Source organism: Primulina huaijiensis, chromosome 13, assembly GCF_012295235.1.
Source record: "Primulina huaijiensis isolate GDHJ02 chromosome 13, ASM1229523v2, whole genome shotgun sequence".
Taxonomy (NCBI): domain Eukaryota; kingdom Viridiplantae; phylum Streptophyta; class Magnoliopsida; order Lamiales; family Gesneriaceae; genus Primulina; species Primulina huaijiensis.
The window spans coordinates 17,304,922-17,327,161 of NC_133318.1; the positions used below are offsets into that span (position 1 = coordinate 17,304,922).

The 22,240-nt window shown below is 35.2% G+C and overlaps 3 protein-coding genes and 1 pseudogene across 7 annotated transcripts; all 4 read right to left on the minus strand.

Annotated features, from left to right (window-relative positions):
• Positions 1–657: 657 nt before the first annotated feature.
• LOC140990852 (outer envelope pore protein 16-3, chloroplastic/mitochondrial) lies at positions 658–2,758 on the minus strand. 2 transcript variants are annotated; one of them, XM_073460678.1, is made up of 3 exons: positions 2,641–2,758; positions 1,967–2,318; positions 658–1,024 (listed from the first exon to the last, which is right to left on the minus strand). In XM_073460678.1, the coding sequence occupies exons 2-3, from the start codon at positions 2,295–2,297 to the stop codon at positions 879–881; spliced, it is 477 nt and encodes a 158-aa protein (XP_073316779.1). In that variant the 5' UTR covers positions 2,298–2,318; positions 2,641–2,758; the 3' UTR covers positions 658–878. The 2 variants fall into 2 exon arrangements, with proteins under 2 accessions (XP_073316779.1, XP_073316780.1); XM_073460679.1 differs by having other exon boundaries at positions 1,967–2,315; positions 2,641–2,734.
• A 2,008-nt stretch (positions 2,759–4,766) lies between these two features.
• Positions 4,767–21,350, minus strand: LOC140991579 (squamosa promoter-binding-like protein 9). 4 transcript variants are annotated; one of them, XM_073461618.1, is made up of 6 exons: positions 21,340–21,350; positions 7,155–7,280; positions 6,964–7,069; positions 6,474–6,829; positions 5,845–5,984; positions 4,767–5,592 (listed from the first exon to the last, which is right to left on the minus strand). In XM_073461618.1, exons 4-6 carry the CDS (start codon positions 6,818–6,820, stop codon positions 4,976–4,978), a joined length of 1,104 nt encoding a protein of 367 aa, XP_073317719.1. In that variant the 5' UTR covers positions 6,821–6,829; positions 6,964–7,069; positions 7,155–7,280; positions 21,340–21,350; the 3' UTR covers positions 4,767–4,975. The 4 variants fall into 4 exon arrangements, with proteins under 4 accessions (XP_073317719.1, XP_073317720.1, XP_073317717.1 ...); XM_073461619.1 differs by lacking the exon at positions 6,964–7,069; XM_073461616.1 differs by having other exon boundaries at positions 6,474–7,069.
• Positions 15,436–18,676, minus strand: LOC140991661 (transcription termination factor MTEF18, mitochondrial-like; annotated as a pseudogene).
• LOC140991581 (UBP1-associated protein 2C-like) lies at positions 19,743–22,115 on the minus strand. The gene is made up of 6 exons (XM_073461620.1): positions 21,709–22,115; positions 21,335–21,455; positions 21,029–21,172; positions 20,747–20,943; positions 20,580–20,655; positions 19,743–20,413 (listed from the first exon to the last, which is right to left on the minus strand). The coding sequence occupies exons 1-6, from the start codon at positions 21,861–21,863 to the stop codon at positions 20,108–20,110; spliced, it is 999 nt and encodes a 332-aa protein (XP_073317721.1). The 5' UTR covers positions 21,864–22,115; the 3' UTR covers positions 19,743–20,107.
• Between the last annotated feature and the right edge of the window lie 125 nt (positions 22,116–22,240).

Genomic DNA, 22,240 nt, shown 5'->3' on the forward strand with positions numbered 1-22,240 from the left:
CCCAAAAAAAAGTTTGGGTGTTGATAAACTTGGAATAGTTCATGGCATGGGTGACATGAAGATGGGCCTTCATGGTCAAGATGTTGATGGGGGGCCCACCTGCCCAAAAATCTGGTGTCTATATCGGGAAAAATGTTGATTTTGTTGGAATACCAAGTACCAAGATATTGCCTACGGGCCTTTTGAGTTCTCCAGCGCACAATAATAAATTTCACTGTTGGTTTAAAATTTTAATATTTGTAAAATAATAGATTAACAAATTTTTTTTAAAAATAATAATAATATATTAACATTTTAGAGTTCATTATATGTTTTCAGAGGTGGATTTTTTGAGCAAACACTATGCACTCTTCTATTAGATAAATTAACAGTAATGTAAACTTTTTTCACAAGTGCAAAATAGAGATCATCTTTTCTTTCCTCCTAAACCAGCATGGAACGAAAAAGAGAATGGGCTGAAAGCAACTTCCACTATGAAAGAACGTTTTGGTCCGTCTATGAAATGATCGAGGTAGATATTCTAACAAGTTTATATATTATTAGATAATAATAATAATAAGTATATAAGTATAGAAATCGAACCAACAGAAATAAATATATCAGCATATTAACATAATATTTTGCAATAGGCACTTCAAACTATCCCATAGCAGCTAATTGAATCAATACAGAAGTAGAGTTGAACAATTCATAGTAAGTTTTTGACAATGAAGAAATTAGGATTCAGTTGTGCGTACTCAAACAGAGATTGGCATCTCATGACACAAAATTTATTAAGTCAAACGATAAAATATATGCGACCGAGCAACATGCAAACACAACTCAGACGTACAATACATTTCTGAGAAGAGCACATTGAGACAACGTTCACCCGAGAACTAATTAACATTGGGCCTTTTCTTGGTGGTATAAGGATAATACTCCTTGCCAGTGTCAATCCGTGTGGTTTGACCTCCTATGTCAATGAAAGAAGAAGTGACCGCTAGGGCAGCTCCTGCAGAGATAGCCGATGAAATGCTCCTCCCTGGAAAGTATAATGTCGAATCAGCCAATATATATACAAATTCGACATCAATTGTCAAACTAAATCTAAGGAAGAAAGTGGGAACAAAGATAAGCTAAGCAAACTGATACTTGAGGAACTCTTTTTTGCAAGAAATAGAATTCATTAATACATAGAAAATCGTACAGCTGAAGGACATCCTCCATGCTAGCCTTCAAATACTACAATTGACCACCCAATATGCATTTCTTACCACAACACAAGCACATTACACAAACTTTGACATGGAATACTAATGGATAAGTAAACTTAAGAGTAAATTCATGCTTGTTAAAGTATACTATCCTGAATTTTCTATCAAGATGCCAAATTATTCCTTCTCATTCGCAGTATTTATGATAGCATGAAATATATGTTTTCTTCACTCACACACACACACACACACACACACACATATATTTAATCAGTTATTTTAAATCTAGTCAAGAAATCTAAATCTAAAAGAATAAATGAATCAGAAACAACACCAAAGATAAAGTTATCTGAATGCCATGTATTCCCAATGAGAAAATTTGGCTACTTAAGGTATACACACGATTGTTATTTAGCCTAGCATAATATTTGGAATACTTCCTGATCGCTGCAATTAACATGAAGTGCTCTGCACCAGAAACATACGCACGAGTGTCAACTCCATATAATAAAATATCCGTAATAAAAGCCAGAATACAACATGAAAAATGAGAAAGTATACTGAAATAACGTCTCCAGACACACAACTCCCTTCCTGAGACTATGTATGTGAACATAAAGATATAGTTCATAGACAATAATAAACCACATACACAGCAAAGAGTAAAAAAATCTTACTCGGTTTCAGCCGAGCAACGGGGATGCAGTGTCATAATCTCACTTCTCATCAATTAAAACGAACAAACTTAATTAATACTGACGAAATTTCACCTTTGTAACCCAAAATAGAAGCACCAGCCACAAATCCACCAACCGCTCCATTAACAAAGTCTCTTTTCATCCTGTAATTCTGCACTAATTGCTCTACCCCAATATAGACTCCACCAATTGCAGCAAACGTCAACCCATGGTTTCCCATCATTTTCAGCGTGCGAATCAGACCCGGAAGTGCAACTCTCCTCTCAACACGAGGCACATCTTGCCAGGTAGCAACAACGGTACCCCAAATAGTGCCAGCAACTAGACCAAAGGTCGCACCTTTTATCGTTTTCATCGTAGCACTCTCTTCATCTTCCATTTTCCTGAGCTCCGCAGGATCCATAGCTGTAGTAGCACCTTTCTACTGACAAATATAACAAGAAAAATTCAGTCCTTTCCTCTCAATTAAAAGATTTTTCCGGTATTATATTAACAAGCAACACTACCACCTCACTCTATCTAAAATAAGTTCACATCAATCATAAATGAAATTGATTCCAAAGAAATCAACAAATACCATGAGTAAATCCAAAATCACAGAAAATTTGAAACCGTGATCCACCACAATATTTGGAGCCCTAAAATTAAAATTTCGCACAGCTACTCGAAATGAAAGGAGAAAAACCGGTAAGATAAATAACACCATCACATGAATTTCAAACATCAGAGAAAGAAATTAAGCTCACCAGGACTGCGACTGATCCGCCCCGATCGATTGTGAGAGAGAAGCGGGTAGATTGGACGGACGAAAATGAAATTTTTCTTTAAAAAAATGGAAATATGTGGGCCTACGAAGAACGGTCCTGGACTACTTCAAATATGGGCTTATTCATGCTGTAAGATTGGAATGTTTACGGGGAAAACATAAAATGGGCCTCAAATGCATTTTTGAATAAGAGGCCCATATTGTCATCGAGTAGGACTATTACATGCACTCCAAATTTTGTTAATCACATTTGTCTTAATTTTTTTAATTAATTAGTGTTATTAATGTAATTTATGTTTCAAATAATTTCAAAATAACTAAATATTTTGTTGTGACCATAAGATATATGTATGTGTTATTTTTTATTTTAAATATAAGCATTCATAGGTAAATGGATTTTTTTAACAACCAAATGTTTTTTTAATAGAAACTAATTATTATGAATTAGTATTAATAAACATTGGGAAAAAAAATTATTTTTGAAACCAAAGAATATATGATGGAAAAAGAAATTATGATAATGAAATTTTACATTTAAAAAAAAAATAGTGAAGATAAATAAATATTTTTGTGTTTTCAGCGCTGTAATTTGGTGAGTGTTTCCATAAAATGTTGGGCCATTGGAGGAAAAGAGAAAGAAAAGAGGAAATGAAAACTTTGCTTTAATTTGTTTTCTACACTTTCTTTGGATCACAGGGAAATGTTGAATAAAGCTGAACTTTGGAGTTCAAAGCATTTAAGATATTTGCAAAATTGAGAATGGACAAGGATTTTTATGAGTTTCAGACACAGAGGACTTTCTATTGGAAGAAATGATGGAGGCAATGTAAATAACTCATGGCACTTTTTATCATTGTTAGAAAAAAAGAGTTTTCAAAATGTTATTTAATTTCGACCGCGACGTCGTTTTTCTTATATGTTGTTGCTGGGGTAATCAGAAATTCTCTTCCAGGAACTTCAAAACAAAGAATAAAATTTATAAAAAGTAATATATGTAAATTTCCTCAAAACATATTAGAGAAAATTGATCAAACAATTCATAATTGGAATTATAAATAAAACATCTTTTGTGAAATGATGTGAGTTCCTGAATGGACAAACACCTTTTTTTTTTAAAAAAAAAAAAAAAAAAACACTTCTTCCTTCTAATCATTAATGAATTCACTGATTCAATTTGAAAAATTGTACTGGCACGTTCCAATTTATTATGGCACAATTTATTATTTAATTATTAAATACTAATAATGAAAATAATAAATCCAAATTAATATTAACGTTGGAGATTTTCCTCTACACTAGTCGACATCTGCTTACAACTTCTTTTATTCATTTCCACTCATAAGCATTACAATATATTATTTCTTTTTCAACGTGAAACTTGTTTTATATAGTTATCACTAACTATTTCCAACTTTCATTTCAGACGACATGGATTAGGGCCTTGTTAACTTGACGAATATAGTGTTAACATTGGAACTTGGAAAGGTATTTCTCCCGTGAAATGAAATATGGCTCGCTCAGTTGTGTGAAAGTTCAAAATGTAATAGCCAAAACATCTTTAGTATTGGCTAACAAGCATGAGACAGACTCCCAACAAGCAACTCCACGAGCTCAAGCCTTAGTTTCTTATTCCTTCCCGCCCGCCCCTTGCCGACGATACGATGGGGTGGTATGGAGGAATTTCATGATACTCTACCCGCAGTTTGTATGCTTTGTGAAGCCATCTCCAAATAGGAACATTTATATGCTGTCCAACTTTTTGTTTGGTCTTTTGCTTGTGTGATTTCGAAATTTTTTGGCTGCTCTCTTCCAGAATCTCAAAACAGAACTGAGAGCAAACAAAAGACGATCTCTTGGCCCGACGGATCATAAAACAAGCATGTTGAAGAAGCAGAATAAAATTAATGAGTGGAGCAAAAACTTAAAACTTATTACTACCCCGTTTACACATCCTTCGATCATCCTACCACTTGAATCAAAAGTACACTAGATTCAGGAATCTCATTACGATGAAATTTATGTTACATCAGATGTGTTTAACATCGTGCATGACAACAGTTGGATAGTTTACTTTATTTTAGATAATCCAGTTATATGCACTAGATAGGGTAAAATATACTCAATGTGACATTGAACTTGACACTGTCCCATTTTTGGTACAAGTGATTGTAAAACGCAGAAAGAATGCTCAAACAAACAGTTAAAGCTTATCGGTGCTTAGTCCGACTGAATAAATGATGAACATACCAAGTCTTTGTATGTCCCAACAGAAGCATAAAAAGCATCACACAATCTAAATCTAAAACTACAACAATTCAAAGCGACCAACGCATATGTTGGACAGAAGAATCATATCCCCTGGAATGCTTGAGTTCATGAAATTGGTCCTTGGTCGGTTGAGACAGTCCAAGCTCTCCATTGTACTGACTATTACCTGGGTGAGGAACTTGGACTAAACCCAAATCAGGACACATCTCATTTGACATGTCATTAGCTTGGCCACTCTTAAAATCCCATGAAAGGAAGGAAAATTGACCAAGGGATGCACAAGGTGTCGCCGAAGACTGAACTATGGCTGTTTGATTGGGTCCACTAAAAATGTTCATATCAGGACTGGATGATTGGTTTCTTGAGCTCCAGGGCTGGCTTGACAGAAGAGAGAGAGCACTGCTGGAATCCGAAACTCCACAAAAGCATTCTTCTGGAGATACCAAAGAACCAGCAGAGCAAGTAGGACTAGTCGTTGAACCTTGCAGAAGATCAGGTAAAGAATTTTGTGAGTTACTCTTCCATGGAGCTTGATGTTTTCCTGTGACGATTGCTTGATTTTCTAATCCTGGTTCGGGTATGATATTCGGCCACGTATCACTTCCACTGAGCATTGGATAAGTGCTGAAATTCGTCACAAATCCTCCAGCTTTGGTGCGGTTATCTGGTAACAAGAACGTTAGCCACCACTAGTCTAAAAGTTTGAGCTGACGAGGGATGGCCCAATAATAGTTTTTTATAGTTTAAAATTAAGAATCTTAAAATTGTGAGTCACATCCTAATTTCTGATATATTACATGCATGTCATATCTCTCCTAAATGAACCGATAACAACTTTTATATATATCAACGACATTTACAGGAGCAAATAGGCAATCCTTGTGAAGGGATGGTTAACAAGTCGTTGGTATCTTACCAAATATGGATGAAGGAAGAGTTCCACAGCGAGGTGGCAATAAAGATCGTGGAGGTGGCTTCCTTCTACGCTCGTTGTGTCCAGCAAGGCGTCTACGGCAGCTACGTTTTCCTTGGTCAAATTCAGGCAATTGATGAAACCTGGATTATGACCAAATTGAAGAAGTTTACATATGTATAAACATTTGGCCACATGCGCTTTTCTGGTAAATTACAACGATAACTATTTATTCTCTTATTCTGTAACAAATTTCATACTGATTATCGAAAATATCACGACCATTTGAGAATTGATTAGATTTGATCAACAAAAAATTCACTCTACAGTCAACATATCATTAATTATATGCAATTCTTTGATAAATTCACTAAAGAACATCAAAAGGCCAACATCACAAAATTACCAAAGGCCGCTTGATAAAATCAGGAGACGCCGCATTACAACAAACATCGTATTGTATTCTCCCAACAAACAAGGTAGTCTAAACCTCAGGATTATTAATATATAATTATTATTATTATAATTTAGAGAATGATTAACAGATTTATGACAACCAAAACCACAAAAATATATTTCTAAAATAAAATTGAGAAAGGGGTTAAAAAAAAAAGAAATTGAATAAACCAGACCTGCTGCACTGCTGGCAAAACCTCTGCTCGATGCCTTCTACAAAGGCCTTTGGGAATTTGGAATGCGCACCACAAACTTTGTGCCTCGAATAATAAGCCTTGGCATCGCTCAGATCTGCGTTGCACCCCTCCACCTGGCATATAGGCGGCTGCACAACTCCGGCCCTCCCTTTTCTGGCCGATGACGGCGGCGCCAGCGACTGCCCACCTCCGCTTTTGGTCTGTAGTCCAGAACTCACGCCCTCGAAGTAAACCTTCTTGCCAAAATTCAAGCCATTGATGAACGAGTCTGCACCAGCAGCAGTCGAGAAAGAAGAAGAAGGGGAAGATGATGAACCTCTTTCCATTCTTGATTCCTATAACCAACCCATTCATTGTAGCTTCGTGAATCAAATGCAATCTACATGCACTATTAGTTCCTTGGAACAAAAAACTAATGAAAGAAAACAAAAGATTCTCGTGTATATATATATATTTCAAGTAGCTATACTCGAAGCTAATCTTCTCTGGTGGTCAACCATGATTAAAAGGATAATCAGTAGACGACGGAGCCCGCCAATGGCCTCCATTTTCGTAATATACAACACATATGTTACCTGTGTATTCTCATACAATACATATGTTAAAAGTAAAAGTTTGTGCGCACGGTATTACTATCCACATGCAGAAAACATTTCTCACCTTTTAATCAAAAAATCCAGCTCAGGGTATGTCTCAAAAGGTGTTTTCTTTGATGGAAGAAATTTAAGCCAAAATAATGGAGGGCAAAGCTAAAGGACATAAAGAAGAGACCTTGACCTTTTCTTTCTCGATTTCTCGACTACTTTTTTATGATACTTGTTCGGAACAGCTTTAATTTATAGCAACAATTTTAATCATTCTTGTTTCTCAAATATAAATAAATCTAGCGTTGTCCTATGGTCTGAGTGGACTCCACCGCAATAATGCCCAAAACTAAGCTCATTCATAACATTTGATATATAGCTCCCCACATTTTTATAGCTTATAGCATCAACTTTCCAAATAAATTCCAATCAAACTATACTAAAATTATTGCATTTACTAAAACGTACATTCGTTATCTAAATTTTTTTTACGAAAAACTGTTATGAAACAATCTTATATATCAATTTTGTGATACACATTTCCGATCGACTCAATCCATGAAAAGTATGGACCGTGTCAACTCATCACGTGATATTATATCACAAGATATCTACTTTTGTTTTATTTGTGAACATCAACTATATTCATCAATATTAATTTTGAAGGGAAAAAAATAGATTTGTAATCTAGTCCATAAAACAAAAACTATTAAATTGACGTGTATATTACAATATATTTATGCCCCTGAAACAATTATTTGACATGTCACATGGTTCTATTTTTCTCATCTATATATATATTATCTATATCATCTATATTATTATATTATTAAGTTTGAGACATTCATAACAACTAATTTTTAGTATCATGGTCTATTTTAATAATTATATATATTAATAAAATGTTAAAACTTTAATTTAAGTTACATTAGTTCAACGGATAGAGTCTTTGTTTCTTATGCATCAAGTTGTTGTAGGTTCAATTCTTACTCTAATCTTTTTTTTATTTCTTATTTTTATCTATTTATTTTTTAATTCGTATATCAAAATTGCATGTAGTCCCTCACTATTTCTTATAATTATATTTTGATCCTCATTTAAATATAAATCAAATGAATTATAAAAATATTGTACAAGTACGCCACGCGTGAGTCGATGCATGCACGTATCAGTGCACTAGTATAAAATAAGTATGTGTATAAAAGAGAAGAAAAAATATATTATTAATTATGAAATAAATAGATAATAAATATTTATGTCACCCTTTTTTTCTCCCAGCATTATATAGATACAACACCACACCAACTGAACTCATCTTCTTCTCCCCACCCAATATTTCGGTACACCACAGATAAGTAGAATCAAGAGCTTGCTTCTTCTTCATTCTTACAATCATATTTTCTCTTTTCGAATTCGATGCTGACTCGAGTGTTGGAGTGATGTCACCTTCAAGTGGAATTATCTCATCTTTTTTTTTATGTGCAAATGCATTTATGGAAACAAATTGATTAATTTGATGGTAATTCGAGATTTAGATGTTCCGAAATTTTGTTCATCTAAACAAGTAAATGAAAAATCGAGAACACACAAGTAACATATGTGTTGTATATTACGAAGCACAACATTAAATCGAGAACTAAAATATTTTTACACCTACTTGAATCTAAAAATAATAATAGAAGATAATCATCAGATAGATGAAACTAGGCAGAAGGACGACACCTAAACCAATTGAATTTTGTGGGATGTATGATTTGGCACTTAAATCTGTTTAAATTTTCTATTTTTTCAGTTTTTGAAACTTGAAATTGAGGGTGGTGCAGAGCAGTTAGGAGTGGTATACCGTACCATACCGTACCAAAAATCCTATACCGTACCGAAAATTACGGTATAAAAATATTCACACCGATACCGTATCGAAAATTTCGATACACGTAACTAGCATACCGATTATACCAAAATTGTACGGTATACCAAAATTTCGATACAGTATTGATATATATACAGTTTTATACCGAAAAACCTTACATTTTAAAATTTTTATAAATTTATTGTTTTAAAATATTATATATTTTAAAATTTTTATATATATTTTCGGTATTTCGGTATATACCGAAATTTTCAAATTGCATAGCGTTACCGTACCGAAAAATTCGGTATTGTTACCGTATCGTATCGAAATCTTTAGTATACCAAAAATTCAATAAATTCGGTATTTTTTCGGTACGGTAATCTGGGTATACCGAAAATTCGGTATTTTTTCCCACCCCTACATAGCACCAGGGTTAGATTCTTCACTTGAGTTAGGCAACATTCCATTGTAGTTGATGGAATTATTTATCGTTCAACTTTAAACCTCTCATTCAATATAATAATTGTCTTAAATTTCTTATAGTTAACAATACTATGTATATATCATCATATTCCGCTTTCATTCGACATTCGATCTATGTCCCGTAATTTGCATTTTGTTCCAGTTTTGGTAATGTTCATGGTTAATTTGCATTTTTAGTAATGTAACTTGTATATTTTTTCGGATTTTTGAACCCTTTTTTTTAACCGGATTACATCATGGTCGTCGAAAATTTCTTATGTAGATGTCGTTGATGTTGACTTGGATTTTTGGAAAGAGACATCGACATGTATCATGATATTTTAGAATTTATATGAACTTTGAGATTTATTCATTTTTTGTTTGTTTGTTTCCTAGTTGGAAAATGAGTATCGTGTCACACGCAATTTTCTTTCAAAAAATCATGAATGCGTCTGCGACCACCACATAAACAATTTGCGACGAATAGGCTGAACTCTGATCTTAAAGATCAAAGAATAAAAACTAAATGAAAATTAAAATATTAAAATACGAATTCACTATTAACATGATCAAAAATATAATTCTATCCATTTTATAAGTAGTAGCAAATTAGTCTCAATCAGTAACTTTTTTTTTTTTTTTTGTTTTGTTTATAAGTAACTTTTACGACTATGGTGTAATGTGTTCATGCACTCTGAGTGTACTAACAATTTTATGGGGAGATGGCTGATTTTGTTCAAAAAAAGGCAATTTAAACTAAAGTCGTACTCTGTCTAAACCAAGGAATTGAGTTGGAAAGTATTTGAGGATAATATTATAAGGGGGAAATAAAATAGTCTCAAATATATATGTTTGTTTACTTTCTCAAAATTATTCAAAAAAGAAAAGTTTACAAACAAACTTACTTTATTCATATTTAATTCAATCCAAAAATAGGTTGCACTTTTTTCCAAGACTTATCTAATACGAGTACAATCGTAAAAAATGTTACTTATAAATGTAAAAATTTGATTATATATTTGCGACAACCGAAAAACGAACCATAACTTATATACATGTGAGGAATGAAGTATATATATTTTAGATTTCAAACATTTATTAAACTTTTCTTCATGAAATTTAATATTAATTACATAGCTGACTTAAGAAACCATGCACTACTATCCCGCGGTAGGGTTTGTACTTTGTACCAAGCTTATGCTTGATGTCGTTTCCCTCGAGATTTATGTACCTTACAATTATCTCTTTGAATTTAATGAGAGTTGTATTCCAATTACATCGATTTATGTTGACCACAAGTTCTCCGTTACGAGTCCATCAAAATCTTTGTGAAATCTTCCAATTACATCGGTTTATGTTGACCACAATTAGTTCTCCATCACGTGTCCATCAAAATCTGATGAATATTTATATATAATTTGATCCCATAAAATGAGTTCAGTTCACCCTCGACAACTCAAATAACTGAAGGTCTGATAACCAGCCAAATAACCAATAACAATTATAAGTATTGTGTCGACCTACTAGCCGACCTACCTAAGTATTCTTATTTAACCAAGTGGNGAAATTAATATATGAGAAATAAAAAAAACAAATGGACATATATTAACAAATATTATTTAATTATCATAAGGACATATATGTAAATTCACAATTCAAACTCATATGTCTCATATATTTTTTAAAAATGAAATAGAAATTTTATTTTTTTCTATTTGAATGTAAATTTCACCCCAAAAAGTGAAGGTCATCGTTTTTTAAATTTAACCTTTACTTTTTGGAGTGAAATTTACATTCAAATTGAAAAATAATAAAATTTTCAATTCATTTTTAAAAAATATATGAGTCTCACCCCCCCCCTCAATTTATATGTATGCTTTTGTGATTATTAAATAATATTCATCTTTTTAAGGGTTTAAATAATATTCATTATTATATGTGTTGGGTGCAATAATTGTCCCTACTTGGTAGAGCGATTGAATTGTGGTGCTTGTGCTGCTGTGCGGTTTAAAAGATATGAGTTGCACCATTACCACTAGCTATAGCTTTTGGTAAAGCGATAAACACACGGTACTACAATTGGTATCAGAGCCAAGGTCACGGGTTCGATTCCTATTGATTGCAAGGAGTGCAATTATTGAGAGGGAGATTGTTGGGTGCAATATTTGTTCCTGCTTGGTAGAGCGATCGAACTGTGGTGCTTGTGCTGCTGTACGGTTTAAAAGATTTGAGTTGCACCATTACCACTAGCTATAGTTTTTGGTAAAGCGGTAAGCATTCAGACCTACAATATATCCTTTGTTTTTATTTTTTCATATATTAATTCATTAATTGAATCTAAAATTAAAGAAAAANATGGTTTTGTTAGCATGTCTACAGGGTTGTCTTCTGTTGCTATCTTTTCAAGTTTTATCTCTCTCTTAGAGATGATATCCCTTACATAATGCAACTTGACATCAATATGCTTTGAACGCTCATGGAATACTTGGTGCTTTGATAAGTGTATAGCACTTTGGTTATCACAGTTTACTACTACCTGTCCTTGATGAATTCCCAACTCTGCTATCAAGCCTTTTAAACAGATTGCCTCCTTAACAGCCTCCGTGACAGCTATGAACTATGCCTCAGTTGTTGAGAGGGCTACCACCGATTGAAGCGACGCTTTCCAGCTGATGGCAGTGCCATATAGTGTAAAAACATATCTTGTTATGGATTTTCTGGTATCTAAGTTTCCGACAAAATCTGAGTCCACATAGCCTTCAAGTGGCTATGATGTGTTTTCCTTTTGTCCTTGGAACATCTATCCAAGATTAGAGGTTCCTCTCAAGTACCTCAATGTCCACTTTAATGCCTCCCAATGATTTTCTCCAGATCAGTCATAAACCTGGAAATTTGGCTTATTTAATGTGCTAGATCTGGTCGACTGTACATCGTTCCATACATGATACTTCCCACCCCGTTTGCATATGGGATATGCATCATTTTTTTCTTTTTCCTCTGTACCTGATGGTGACTGTGCCATAGAGAGCTTAAAGTGTTGTCCTAGGGGTGTGCTTACTGTTTTAGCCTCGTGCATATTGAATCGTTTTAGAACTTTCTTTATGTATGATTCTTGGCATAAGAACAGACTTTTACATTCCCTTTTCCTTGTAATCTCCATTCCTATGATTCTTTTGGCCTTCCTCAAGTCCTTCATTTCGAATTCTGAGCCAAGCTGGTGTTTTAATGCTTGTATTTCTGACTTGCTTATGCTTGCTATGAGCATATCATCAACATACAACAGAAGGTAGGTCATCACACCATTTTCTTTCCTTTTAAAGTAGACACGGCTGTCATAGCTGCTCTTTTTAAAGTTTATTCTCAGCATGAATTCATCGAATCGTTTATACCATTGCCTTGGGCTTTGTTTTAGTCCATAGAGTGATTTTTTTCAGTCGACACACTTTCTGTTCAGAACTTTTTCCATCTAATCCCTTCGTTTTATCCATATAGATGGTCTCTTCAAGATCTTCATGTAGAAATGCAGTCTTTACATAGAGTTGCTCAAGTTCCATATCCATATGAGTTACTAAGGCAAGTATAATCCTTATGGAACAATGCTTGACTACTGGGGAAAAGATCTCATTGAAGTCTAGTCCTTCTATTTGGGTGTATCCTTTTGCAACTAATCTGGCTTTGTACTTGAATTTTTCTGTCCCTTGCAAGCCTTCTTTTAGTTTGTATATCCATTTACACCCAAGCACTCTTTGCCCTTTTGGCTATCCACTAGCTGCCAAGTTTTATTTTTCATGAGTGAATTTAGTTCTTCATCCATAGCAGCTTGCCAACTGCCCATTTCTTTGCATGTGACAGCTTCCTCATAGCTTGATGGTTCAAAAAACTCCACCTCTTCAGCTACTGTGAGGGCATACCACGTTAGGTCTGCATGTGCATACCTTTGTGGGGGTCTCACTTCTCTTCTTGCTCTGTCTTTGGCTAGAGTGTATGTTTGAAGATCATGATTGGGTGGATCACATTTTACAATCTCCTCTTGAGCTTCAGTGTGTCCATCAGCTTCCTTTTGAGGTGATTTCTTGTTGGTCTCCACCTCAATTCATGTTTCAGGTTGACTTGTTTTATCCAAGACAGTACACTCATCTTTCAGTTTATAGACCATCTTGGTTTCGTCGAATGTGATATCCCTTTTATTGAAACACCTTGGTCCAGTGGTTTCTAAATTCCATACCTTATATCCTTTATCTCCATCTGGATAACCTATAAGAATACACCTCAAGGCCCTTGCATCAAGTTTGCCTTGCTTGACATGTGCATATGCCAGACTATAAGAGTTTTGTATTAATATTAGTTTGTGTTTTCACCAAGTCTTTTGGAAGTTGCATTTTAAAAAAACTTATCAGTTGCATGTCATTATCCATTGTTAGCTTTATATAAGGAGCTCACATATGTGAGCATCTGAAGTAGCAAGAAACTAGCATTTGTCCTCTGTTTCTTCCTTGTATTTTTTGTTCATTCATATTGTAACATGTATTAAGAATGATAGTGGTAAGTTTGGTGTAATGTTGTTGTAAATAAAGATGGAGTTTGGGTATTGTAATTGCAAATTTGTCACTCGCATGAATTTGTGGATGTCATGTATGTTCTCTCAAGTAACTTTAGTAGTCTATAGCCGGAACTAGATACATATTTTAAAGAGAGAAGAAGGATATTTTTTTTAATTACATACGGAATAATCAAATTATTGGATTCATTTTAATATCCCAACAAAGCCAATGCCCATATTTGATCGAGATATATAAGCTAAAACTAGTTCATGGTGAAGAGTTGCTAGTCTATATAATCTATAATTATACGAGTCTGCTTGATCCATTGAATTATTTGAGGCATACCACTAGCGAATGAGGTTACCTCATTTCTATAATTTTTCATATTCCAAAATAATTCGTTAATTTTTAAACTTTGCCACTGGTTTAGATTCAGTTTCCAGGAAGCCCGACACATTCATCAGACTTCAGAGGTATTATGTACATATCTTGCATATGGAACAAAAGTGAAAAGCTTCTGTATGTAACAGAGAACGCGATCAAAACCAATGACAGAACAAACTCAGAAGGTTGTTTCTGAGTTCGAATGAATAATAAACCGCTCCGGAGAAGAAGTCCTCCTTGTATCTAAGACATATGACAGCTTCCTCAACTCTCCTCCACTTCTGTTTCAGTGTAATACAATTGCATGTAGCTGTAATAATTTGAAAGAATTGAGGATAAAACGAGTAAAATAAAGGTAAAAGAGGTATATATATCATGTTTGCAACACATGTAGCAGGTGACTTAAAAATGAAGAAACTAGCTCAGGAAAAAAACTAAGTTAATGGACCTGAGAGGTGCAAGCAAAGACTGCAAGATGGAGAAAATTAAAAGTTAGTGAGTGAAAATCACGTGCACTTCAACGGAAAATTGAATGTAATTATTTATTTATTTCAGGGCCGATACGAGCAGTCAGGGTAAAAATGAAGTTAAATATTATTTTTGAATAAATAAACTGACAAAGCATTGCAAGCAAGAAATAGGCATATACAAATATTGAAATGCAATCTTTTGTATGCCACTGCTGTACCACAAACTTTGTTAGAGCCGTCAATTCTTGTATATTACCAAGAAAACTACGCGAGATCATTAATATTTATTTGTTAGATGAGACTCATTCTGACCAAAAAAATACAGCACTCTTCGCTTTGGTTGAATTTTGGGATATAGATAGATGACATCAACTGATCGCAAAATTAATTATGTTATGTTCCGGTGACCAAATGACCCCTTGTATTGTTGGGGTGTCAGCTTATGTCCTTCTGGCAAGGGGACCACACGTTCAGCAGCAGTGTGAAGTGCTGATGAATCGATTGGGCAGTCGGCTTTAGCAACGGGCGTTAGGATTCAGGGACACCTGGTTGATGAATGGACTTCCAAGTGATTACGAAAAGGGGCCCAATTTGCATTATTCGTGAGCAAGAAAACGTGATGCAAACAAAACAGCAAGAACAAAAACAAAAAGAAAACTTGGGATTTTAGAAGTAACTCAATGAAAAATGTGAACTTCTAACATGGAACTTGACCCATAAGAAAAATATGGAGTTGTTCTCAAAGAACAGAGAGACTTGATTCTGGTTCAGATAAACATATTGCATCAAGAAATAAAAGGAAAAGGAAAAATATGGTAATTGTACTTTCTCGGAGTGAGTTCTACACATTGTCTTTCTATCTTCGTTCAGAGCATCCGGAGTATATCTTCCTATATGATAAGTTCGCAAATAGCCGAGAAAATGTAGGGATAGCAACCTCTGCAACTAAAACATGAGTGATCGAGTAACGAACAAGGGCAAACACCATATTGCATATTTCCCGATCTCATCAAGCAAGGAAACCTCCCTTCCTCTATGGACCACAGGAACATATCTTCTTAGCAGCTTTACCGCTGTTTTTTTTCTGAGGATTCAGCATCAGCCTTGGACTATCTGGCAGGATATTCAGGAAAGAAAATGTCATTATCGACATGAAATACCATTAAAAATATACTTTTCTTTATTGAATTTTATGTTCTAGGGAAATTCATTTACTGTCCTGAAGATAAAATGTTTTTTGTGGCAGTACTAGGCTATGAATACATTCATATAGGAATAGAACAGAAATCACCATAAAATTATATGTGCCATGTCAGTAGTAGTAACAGCGAGGACTAAATTACTAACTTTTCTTATGATAATGAGGCATCGACGTAACTTGTTAATTGTACTTTAATATGAAGATCATTAAGGAACAAAATCATCTTTACTGCTGGGTGTTTCCCTTCACAAGAGACTACATTTTTTGCTTCAGCGCACTCAAGTGAAAAAGCAGTGAGCAGACTGGATTGCTCCAACTCCTCCACGCCAGAAAAGAGATAATCTTCAGTGTCCAGAGTCTTGTATCAACAATTCAAATTTGCAACTCTGCCTAGCCAATCACTTGGTTATATATGGTCAATACAGATTAATTCGGTCACATCAACAAGGGGAAACTAGGATGGAGCATAAAAAATCAACAATTATCCAAATAAATGAAATAGAGATACAGATTTAACTATTCACTCGTGACACAATCAGCTTCCTTGCAAATTTTAACCATGACAATATTTGACTAGTGCAAAACTAAAAGTTGTTGCCTCCATCCCTAGTGTTGTAGCGGCATAAACATCTCCCGATAGAAAAGACACGTGGGTTCAGATAACGAAAAAGTAAAAACAAAAAAAACCCATCCCCCCAATGTAATAGAAAGAATTAAAAGTTGGCCATAGATATTTACATGGTCCTACATTTGCTTAAAAAGGAAAATGAGATCTTCCATGTCAAGTGTATGGCAGCTCAGTTGATAAGCATCTCAGACCCAGTAAAAAAGAAAGGACACTTTTTCATTTAGAATATATTTTTTCCTTCAGTCTCTTCCAAAATTCCAACCCTCTAGGATGAGAATTTACATAAAGCCTTATGAATATTTCCTCTGAGCATGACATGAGTGTGCTTAAGGACAACTTTGGACGCACTGCTCTTTCATCTTTGAGCCATTTATAAGTCAAAAGTCTAAGCTTCACCCTCTCAATTGTATAAGACACAAGGGGAGGATGAGTGAGCAAATCAGTCACTGGGTAGCCCAATTCTTTTACAAAATGATTTATCTTTGTTTCAATGATATCTTTGGTCTGGTTGAGAATTTGAGGAGATAATTTGACAATCGATATGACTTCCTCACGACTCAAACCATTGTTCACTAAACAATCAAATCTCTCTTGAAGTTCCACTCCTTTGCCTCGAAACTCTTTAATAGCTCTTTCCATTTCCTTGGACTTCTCAATAAATCCTAGACTTGACAAAAAATCAGTTTTGATTTCCCTCACTTTTAGAACCCTGCTTGGATCTGGTAGCCGATCAACTCTCCTTCCAAGGATCCATTTCTTCAACACATTAGGATCTTCCTTGATCATTTGACCGAGCCTGCTCTTCCCGCAGTTCAAGGCACCCATTACAGTGCTAACTTTTTTGAGTTCACAGGAGCCCAGCACGAGCGGGTATGAACGAATTATCATACAAATATCTTGAACAGGCATGCCAATTTCAATCAGAAATTCGTGGCACTGATATAAATTATTGATAAACTTTACAATTGGTATCTGAGGAAACTGAAGGAAGACATTTTGTACTTCACTCTTCATGGATCCAAATTTCAACAGGAACCCAAATAGGCAAAAGGTGACAAGTCCAGAGCACTCGAGTAAAAGGTCAGGATGCTGAACAATCAGTTTACCTAATTCATCCTCACTCAAGCCCAACTCACTTAGTAAGCACACAAGCTCAAGCATACATTTCCAGTTGTAGGAATTCTCTTCGGAGATATGCTCTTCAAGCCAGTCAATATGAATTCCTGCATTCTTTAACTTATGCAGAATCTCGACGATTTTCTCATTCATATTTCCCCTCAAAAGATAAGGGCTTGAAGCAATAATCTTAACCACGAGAGACTGTTTTAACCCTAAACCCTGAAAAGATTGAAGCTTTGATTGCAAAACCCCATAATCATACCCAAAAATTTATGTTGCTTCCTTATAAATCTTTCCTATCTTGTTCCGAGCAATGCCATAATTACACAAGACATAATAGTTCTCCAGCAACAATAGATCATCATTCAGAAACATTAAATTCCGAGGAAGAAGCTGAGAGTACTCTGAAGACTTCAAACCTATGCTCTCAAAGAATGGCTCAAACTCATTAATGGGATGGTACCTCAAGAACCTTGTCAATGACCGGCTCACATCATCATTGTCAATATCTATCCTCCTCAACAACCCATCAAAAAACTCCGGAGAATTTTTACTCATGTTCTCAGCATCCATAAACTGCAAACCCCTGGTGGAATGCAAGTATTCCAACAAAGCGGCTTGTGCTTCTCTCTTAACTGCACGAGATTTTCTCGCTAGGAAACCAAGGTTTCCACCATTTTTCCAATTAAAATCCCTCTCCGTACTACAAAGCCTGAGGTGTTGTAAAACGTAATACGACCCACTGGAAGAAAGATTAGATTTTGATGGTCTAAATTTGTTTTGGGTCAAACACAAAGAAACCCATTTCAAGACAACTCGTATTCTAGTTTTTTGCAGACTATTCATGGCTATTTTTCAGATATATGAGACAGACAATGGGTAAAAGCAAAAAAATATTCGCAGTAATGCTTGGGTCTTGAAAACTGATATTCTCACCTTGAGAGGTGTTCGTTATAGTTTTTTTGGTTTAGAGATCTTCGTGCGAAGTTTCCGGGAAAAGGGAGTGCTAATGCAGTGAGACCCATTCATGAATCATGGTGTAGCAGAGCAACTGATTCGTGGGCGAGGGTTTGCTTCATTTCCCCTGCTGCGGAATAATGAAGAGTAACCCCGAGGGCAATACCGACTTTATGGAACACCTTCCGTTATATATTCATATTTTTCTTTTTTTTTTAATGGTGTGTATGTGTATATAAATGTTAATATATTTCATTTAGCTAATTTTCGCATATATTTAGCTTTATTCTATATAATATTCATAAATCATTTATCTATGGAATAATTCACAACTCATCTCAATTTCATTTAGCATATTTCTCATACATGTTTGAAACTTTTGTATTTACTTATTATGAATTCTTGATTTTGTAATTAAAAAATATATTTTTAAAAATATAACGAATTATTATTACACCTATTTATTTATGACAGAGGACATGTTAGTATTATCTTTCTAAATTTTTAGGTATTAATCTGAGTGATAAGAAAATAATATTTACTCGCCTATTATTTATAGGTATTTATCAAAAAATATTATTTATACCCGCCTACCTTTATGTAAATCCTATTTTCTCTTCTTTCTTTTGCAAAAATAAATCCTATTTTCCATTCATTATTTTTATTTTTTCAAGATTATCATGAATTTCATATTTTCTTCTGGTCTCTCCCTCGCCAAAGCTATGACATCGTTCCTATCTCTTTGTATAGCTTCTTCCAACTTATTTTCGCAAAAGATTCTTATAAATATATCCCAGTAAGCCAACACCATCAACGATCACAGGCGGAATCATTTGTTGCTCCACCTGAACGATAATCTAAGTGATTTGTTTTTTTTCTATATTTTTTATACATAAAATTTTATCTTATTTTTCGATAGCCTGAAACTCTATTTGTCAATATTAGTTCAACCATGATTTAGAAAATTTTAACCCATATAGAAAAACTGGCTCCGCCAGTGTCAACGATGGTGAAGCATTCCAAAAGTTGGGCTTGCCTGGATCACGCTTCACAATTACTGAACTTGGAAAATAAATTGACCAAAGAATTTCTCGAACAAACACTCAATCGTCCATTGTCGAACCGCTATTCTTGCTTCACATCAACAAAAATGCATTTTGAGTTCTTGAATTGGAAAACCATTGTTTTACTACTGGGAGCTTATGTTTCTGAGTTCCTGAATTGGAAAACCATGAAAGTTAAACGCTCACAATCACTTCCTGCCTCATCATAATAGCGGCATGAACACGCAGATCAAATGAGGAAAATCCAAAAGTTTTAAGGAAGGGTGAATGAAATATTAGAAGAAGGTAAATGCATTCAAACTAATAATATGACATGTCATTAAGTGCCATGCTTTCATGGAAATCGAGTAGCTATTGCTTTGGCATGTAATAAGGGTAGCCCCCATATGCTGTAGGCGATGGTGAGGTATCTTTCCTAACAGCAAATTGGGGATAAGAATACTGTGGCTGAGCTGAGTAAGGTGCAGCTGCTGAGGGATTTGTGTAGGAAACAAACGACGCCATAGGTTGGGGATAAGAATAACCAATAGGGGCTCCAGTCTCAGAATATGCTTTCTGTTGATAGCCAGCAATAATATGTACTGGAGCCGGAACCACACCAGCTGGAGTTACTTTGCCTTTGTAATTATCAGCAAGCTTCACCGTGATATTTCTTCCCTGCCACAAGGACATAAAACTTAGTCTTTCCATCTAACCACAACATCCGATTTCATTTTTCAAATTTTAAAAGTTCAACTTTCATTAAAGTTTTATTCATAAAACTCATAAGTCTGTGATGCAAGTTAAGCTCATCAACTTCCATATTTCTAAAAGGTTTACTCACTCCAAGTATCTTTTGGGGGGTATCTAAAGCTTTCTTCGCCGCCTCCACAGTCTTGTAAGTAACAAAGCCAAAGCCACTTCATGTAAAAGTGTAAAACAAATAAATTAATGAGATCTACCAGCACAAAAACTATGTACATGAAAAAAAAATAGTAAATGCCTCTTTACCGTGATTTGCTCCAGTCCTTATCGTATGCAACAGAACCCTCCTCTATCTCACCGTGTCTTCCGAAATAGGAAAGCAACATTTCACTGGATGTTTCAGGTGACAAACCTCCAACATAAAGCTTCCTTTGGGCTTGATCAAGAGTAGAACTGCTGCTGTTCAATCCCTCACTTGCAAGGTTACAAGCAGCCATACGACCCTAAGGTATACAGCTTTGAATATTTTAAACACACATTCAGCACGATATGTTTTTTCATTTGTGTCAAAATAATTATTATGCTCACGTCAATCATCTTGCCAGGTGCTCTAAGTGCTCTCTGAGCTGATTCCATATCTTTAAAGGTGATGAAACCATAACCACAAGACTTTCCAGTTGCTTTGTCATGGATTACAGCACCCTCTTCAATCTCACCGTGTTCTTGAAATGCCTGGACAAATCATCCAAGCAGATAAGTTGTATGGTTTGGGTTACTCTCATACTAAACATAACATCATGAATGGTAAGTTCCTTCAGCGACCAAGAAGTCATATCTAAGAATGCAGTTAACAAGAAAACACTAAATACAGTACACAGACACCAAATCACTCACAACACACAAAGTTTCTGAAGAAGTATTCCATGCTAAACCACGAACAAATAGCTTTCGGAGGGCAGGATCAGCACTTGCAACACTTCTAATTTCTTCAGCAATAGAAGGATATTGTGACCCTCTTCACGCCAAAACATGCAAACAAGCACCCACATACAACGTCAATCCACACAGCACGTCACGAGGAGGAACATGAAAATGGTCGAGAAAATTCCTAACTAAAACACAACTACATCAAATCAAACGGCTGGAAGGAACAACAACGGTTCCAACAAACCCATATTTTATCTCATAAATACAACATATTGAAAGCGGAGATAGAGTAAATACGTAAAACCATAAAGGCACTGAAACAGAGTTACGGCGGCCATTACGCTTTAGAGAGGAGATCGACAAGCTGCGGCTTAGCCAGCGGGTCGAGGAGCGCACGCAATTCTTCAACGGTTGAAAAGGTAGCGGTTTCATTTAAATTTGGTAACATCTGCCCGTTTCCGATTTCCTCAAGCTTCCTCTTCTTCATCTCTTCCATTTTTTGAGCCTACCCCTATCTTTTTCTAAACAATCTTTCTGCTTCTCCAGTTCACGCGCCTAAGTTCATCCGCAGGGAAAGACTGCTGCAGCGAGCATATGAATCTCTGTGCGTGTAAGCGCCAGCGGGTAGCTTCGAGCTCGTGGTAAGTCTGAAACTGAAAACCCTTTCCGGCCGGGATCAAATGGGGGTATCTCAATATTCACATCTTCAGTAGCTAAAATCGCATTCCAAAATTGACAAAGAAAAAGAAAGAATAAATCGCTTGACTATGTTTGGAAAACGCTAGTTATTACGTCGAGTGGCCCGGAGCCCGGATAAAGCCAAGTTTGGACTGCGATTAAATAAAAAAGAAAAAAACAAAGAACAAGAACAAC